The sequence below is a fragment of the Chiloscyllium plagiosum genome, chromosome 9, assembly GCF_004010195.1.
Source record: "Chiloscyllium plagiosum isolate BGI_BamShark_2017 chromosome 9, ASM401019v2, whole genome shotgun sequence".
NCBI classification, from domain to species: domain Eukaryota; kingdom Metazoa; phylum Chordata; class Chondrichthyes; order Orectolobiformes; family Hemiscylliidae; genus Chiloscyllium; species Chiloscyllium plagiosum.
The window spans coordinates 10158422-10164421 of NC_057718.1; the positions used below are offsets into that span (position 1 = coordinate 10158422).

At 45.6% G+C, this 6000-nt stretch overlaps 1 protein-coding gene across 2 annotated transcripts in view; it reads right to left on the minus strand.

Annotated features, from left to right (window-relative positions):
• arfgef3 (ARFGEF family member 3) overlaps nt 1-6000 on the minus strand; it is a 152313-nt gene that overhangs the window by 50908 nt on the left and 95405 nt on the right. For both annotated transcript variants that reach the window (XM_043695352.1, XM_043695353.1), the window contains exons 17-19: nt 5037-5147; nt 4187-4337; nt 1498-1809 (exon numbers count right to left, since the gene is read on the minus strand). In XM_043695352.1, coding sequence (XP_043551287.1) covers nt 1498-1809; nt 4187-4337; nt 5037-5147 — 574 coding nt within the window. The remainder of the gene's footprint in view (nt 1-1497; nt 1810-4186; nt 4338-5036; nt 5148-6000) is intronic.

Here is a 6000-nt window from a genome sequence, read left to right on the forward strand (position 1 = left end):
AGTGACGCTATGAAACTTATGAATATTTTGAATTACAGAATATTTGCAGTTGTTATGACCCCAAGTGATGGCAATACTAGACACGTCAGATCCCAGAGTAAAACCTGGTTTGATAGACCATCACTTTTACTTCTGTAATTTGATTATCATGGTGGCCAGTCACTGATCATATTCACAAGAGGCTGCCAATGTACTTTTAACAAAAGAACATATTACACAAAGAATAAGAAAAACAATATTAGGCAACTTTTAAAGATATCATAAATAACTGTATTCCCAACAATATCCTTTACAGATACTCAACCTCAGTGAATTATCAATCTAATCTTCACCCTTTAATATCTTACTAATCTGACAAGGTTGCAAGTGTTTGGTTTTGGTCAACTTTTACACACTCAACAGGAATAATTCTTTCAGTCTCTTCTGCAGAATCAGAAACACAGGCTAAATCACTGGCATCTTTCTTTGAACTCTGAGGGGAAAAACTCAGGGCTTTCTTCCAGCTACTTTGAGAATGCTTATTAGCAGATCTGCTGGTTTATATCATTTCTTCTTAACTAAACCTGCCTCTGACCTTTGTTTCTGAGTTGTAAAAGTTCAACTTTGTACACAGTTCAAAGATTACCTCACCAGGTAGCTTATCTAGTCATTTAGTTTAAGTCACTTAATTTCTTGGAAATGTTATTGTGACTCATTGCTTAAAAAATGAGATTCTGACCCTTTATTAACAAATAAACAAGTTACCATCTCAAAAGTGAAAACAAAAAAAAACATTTATAACCTAAATTTCTAACCAAAAATAACATAATCTAAACTTTTAACCACAGGACAGACATGGAGCATTTGACCAACAGGTAACAAGTTCCATAGTTACAGGAAGTGATACCACACCACATGATCCTGCACTCACATGGAGACCACATATGGCAAAGTGAAACAACTGTCAAATGTTCCTGAAATAAACGTGAATCTTCTCCTTACCTCAGCAGATTCAGCAGGGCCTGGGAGGGTCATTGAGACTGGCAACCCCACAACTTTTAAAAAGGACTTGGATGAGCCTTTGACACCCCCCAATATTCAAGGCTATGGGCCTAGTGCTGGAGAGTGGGATGAGTGTTGATTTAGTGCAGCTTTGTCGGTCCAGTCTTTATGGGTCAAAGGGCCTTCGATGTTCTGTATGATTCTATGATTGTTTAGCAGCACCACAGGAAAAAGGACCTGCATCCTCACTCTGCCAAGATTGGACAGAGATAGCAAACCACTATTGACTAAAACAGCCAAGAGAACAGCTCAGGATGATGCATCAGGGACAATGAACCAGGGAGCTCCTTGTGGGCAGAGTCACACATGACTGACTGATTCTGAGACCTACAGGCCCTGGATTCACCCACATGTATTAACATATTGGACATGTCTTTCGGCTTTCCCATGGGAATTTCGTGAAAGGTACAGTAGACCTTAACTCGACCTGATTCCCAAGGCTCCCATATTACTTACTTGTCAGCCATTGTGGAGAGTGTGCAGACAGCCCTGGCCGCATTGTTCCCGTTCAGCACGCCTCCTCCTCGGAAGTCAAATGCCTTCCCCTTGCAGTTCTCCTTGATCAGTTCCTGAATGGTGACCGCCTGAATGACGGGATTGCCGATGTTAGTGTCCAGCTCAGTGCTGGGGTTCCTGATGGAGCTCAATGCTATGTCCGCAGGTTGCAGGGAGCTGGAGGCTTGCTGTGCCTGTGTGATGGCGATGGGAGGCTGAGAGCCTCCGTCACTGAAGTGACTGTGCTCCAACGTACTGATGTACTCACACACTCTGCGGAGAGACATGGAAACCCATTTACAGCCCGTTCCCCTGATACCGAACCACACTGTAAACCATACAGTCAGAGAGAAATACAGTACAGAAATAGACCCTTTCAACCAACTCATCCATGCTGACCAGATGTCCTAGTCTGATCTAGTCCCATTTGCCAGCATTTGGCCCATATCCTTCCAAACCCTTCCTATTCATATACCCATCCCGATGCCTTTTAAATGTTGTCATTGTACCAGCCTCCACCACTTCCTCTGGAAGCTCATTCCTGTGTGAAAAAGTTGCCCCTTAGGTCCCTTTTAAATCTTTCCCCTCTCACCCTAAATGTATGCCCTCTAGATCTCGACTCCCTCACCCTGGAGGTAAAAATAATGACTGCAGATGCTGGAAACCAGATTCTGGATTAGTGGTGCTGGAAGAGCACAGCAGTTCAGGCAGCATCCCAAGAGCAGTAAAATCGACGTTTCGGGCAAAAGCCCTTCATCAGGAATACAGGCAGAGAGCCTGAAGGGTGGAGAGATAAGTGGACCCTGGAGCCTATCCATGCTCCTCATGATTTTATAAACCTCTATAAGGTCACCCCTCAGCCTCCGATGCTCCAGGGAAAACAGCCCTAGCTTATTCAACCTCTCCTTATAGCTCAAACCCTCCAATCCTGGCAACATCCTTGTAAAGATTTTCTGAACCCTTTCAAGTTTCACAACATCCAACCACTTGTTATTTCACAAGCTTTTGTGAAATTGGATATTGATAATTCATTTCTTTAAAGAAATTCTCTAACATACAGGGGTGTGGTGGTAAGTGACAATGTCACCTGGCTAGCGATCCAGAACCCCAGGCCAATATTCTTGGGGATAGTAAATTTAAATCCCACAAATAATCATGATGAAATTTGATTTCAGTAAAATCTGGGAATAAAGAGCTGGCCTTAATGGCAATCATGTAATCATTGTCAATTGTCGTAAAAACCTTATCCGGTTCCCTAATGCCCTTTAGTGAAGGATGTCTGCCATCCTTATATGGTTTGGCCTACATGTGACTCCAGACCACAGCAATGGACTTGACACTTAACTGTCCTCTGACCAGTTAAGGAGGGGCAATAAATGCTGGCTCAGACACTGATTCGCATAACCTGAATAAATAAAAAAAATTATTGCCCATTCTTAATTGTCCTTTAACTACAACGCTAGATAGTCCACTTCAGAAGGTGTTAAAAAGTCAAACACATTGCTGTAGATCTGCAGTTACAAATACTGACAAAATGTACAGGTCCATGCCACCATTACTGAGGTTGGTTTTCTATTCAAAATTTATTCAGTTCTGCTGGGGCTTGATTCCCAAAGTCTAGATTAGAGTGGTGCTGGAAAAGTTCAGGCAGCATCCGAGGAGCAGGAAAATCGATGTTTCAGGCAAAAGCCCTTCGTGAGCCATTTATCTCTCCACCCTGCAGGCACTCTGCCTCTATTCCTGATGAAGGGCTTTTGCCCGAAACATCGATTTCTCTGCTCCTCGGATGCTGCCTGAACTGCTGTGCTTTTCCAGCACCATTCTAATCTAGAATCTGGTTTCCAGCATCTGCAGTCCTTGTTTTTACCTGTTTTTACCTAGTTGATTCCCAAAGTACCTGGGCCTCAAGGTTCCTGCTGGAGTGATGTTACCACCAGGTCAGTGTCATCTCCTTTACAGGCCTGGGTTTTCCTGCAAAGTGGTTTCACTTGCCATTATGAATTTAAAGTCAGCATTGTCTTACCAAACCATAAGGCTGCTCTCTCATCAGAGAGAGGGACAACTGGTGGCGGTTTAACCTGTGGGTCACCACGCCACAGGGGAGTGAAGGGGTTGAGAAGGAGATGGCAACCTTAGCCACTCTAGGATTTGAACCCATGCCTTTGGCACCACTCACCAGCCAATTCAGCTAATCTGACTCCATGGCACCACATGCACAAGAGTGTAAGTAAGTTAATTTTTAGAGTCAGTCCAATGATTTGAACACAGCAAGGATGCAGCTACACAATGCCAGAGAAGCCAGTGATCTGAAAGGTGCCCTAACATCTGGGGGAAGAGCCCAACTGAAGACCCCTGCTCTACCTTGTGGGACTTCAGCACATTATGTTCTGGGGTCTTGGCTTGGGGAATAGAATTCCCAGTTGGGTCAGTAGGCCATGGTACTTTACATGGTAGGCTGCTCCTCAAAGTCTAGTCCCATCTAGCTGCTGCTTTCTGTTCCAGCTTCTCTTTCCCACTATAGTTTCATTCTTTACTCCTGCGCTCTGGGCCCTGACCCTTCAGCAAGTCTTCCCATGCCTTGCGAAGATTTCTGCTCCACTCAGGGGGAAACGTGGCTGAGCGCCATCTGGGATCACATGGTGGACCATACCTGAAGACATGTTGCCAGCAGTCTGCATTGTGACTGCCCATCTCCAGCCCCACACTGAGGATGGCGTCCATGCAGAGAACGTGGGCCGTGTGAAGCTGAATACCCTGCGGCCGCCCAATCTGCTCCAGCTTCTGCTCCACTTTCTGTTTCACTGTTGGGGATACAACAGAAAATCAGCCTCCACGGCATCAGTAAATGACCCTCTCTCACTCTGAGCTCATGGCAGCACCATGGGAAGCCCAGACAGATAAATATAGGAACATAGAAACATAGAAAAAAGCAATGATAGGCCATTCAGCCCATCAAGCCTGCTCCACCATCCCATATGATCAAACTGATCATCCTACTCAGTCTCCTGTTCCCGCTTTCTCCCCATACCCTTTGATCCCTTTAGCCCTAAAAATCCACATCCAACTCCTTCTTGAAAACATTCAATGTTTTGGGCTTAACTGTTTCCTGTGGCAGAGAATTCAACAGCTCACCACTCTCTGGGTGAAGACATTTCTCCTCATCTCAGTCCCCAGTGGCCTAACCCGTGCCCTTAGACGGTGACCCCTGGTACTGAACTTCCCAGTCATCAGGAACATCCTCCCTGGGTTTACCCCATCTAGACCTAGTAGAATTTTCTAGGCTTCTAGGAAATTAACCCCTCATTCTCCTAAACACCAGTGAATATAGTCCTAACCGACCCAGGCTCACTTCATATGTCAGCCCTGCCATCCCAGGAATCAGTCTGGTAAACCTTTGTTGCACTCCCTCCATCACCATCTCCTTCCTCAGGTAAGAAGACCAAACCTGCACATGGTCACACGAAGAAACGATATTCCTGCCGTGCGTGGGTCCTCAGTACCTTGTGCAATGGGGTCAGTGGTCTCAGGGACTTCTTTGTCCTCCTTCTCATCCTGGACACATGATGCTGCTGACATCTGTGCAAGGGCTGAGGCACAATTGGCTGCAACACCTGCAAAAGAAAACTTAAATTTCAATGAGTGAGCACAGGTATATACGAGTGTCTGTGTGTGTGTGCACACGCGTGCGTACGTGTGTGTCTAGAATTCTGAACAATCTCTATCCTCATTTTTCTAAGAAGAATTTCTCTTTACCAGAGTGTGATCCCACTGTTCCCAGTCTCCATAGAGGCTTCACATGTGATTTTTGACAGGTAATCTCTTGACACCCTGCCTGAGTTGCGCATCTCAAGTCACCCCATTGTTAGCCTTCCGCAAACTAACCCCATTGTTTCACATTCCTCAAACTGACCTCAGATCGTTTAACCTTCCTCACATTGACCCCTATTGTTCAGTCTTCCTCACACTGAACCCTATTAGTCATTCCTGAAACTGACTGCTTTGTTTAATGTTCCTCACATTAACCCCTTTGTTTAACGTTCCTCACACTGACCCCTTTGTTTAATGTTCCTCACACTGACCCCCTATTGTTTAATCTTCCTCACACTGACCGCTTTGTTTAACCTTCCTCACATTGACCCCTTTGTTTAATGTTCCTCACACTGACGCCTACTGTATAACCATCCTCACACTGTGGAACATCTCTGGGATACCCGCACCAATCAACCACACCGCCCTGTGTCCCAACATTTCAACTCCCCCTCCCACCATGCTGAGGACATGGAGGTCCTGGGCCTCCTTCACCGCCGCTCCCTCACCACCAGACGCCTGGAGGAAGAACGCCTGGAGGAAGAACGCCTCATCTTCTGCCTCGGAACACTTCAACCCCAGGGCATCAATGTGGACTTCAACAGTTTCCTCATTTCCCCTTCCCCCACCTCACCCTAGTTCCAAACTTCCAGCTCA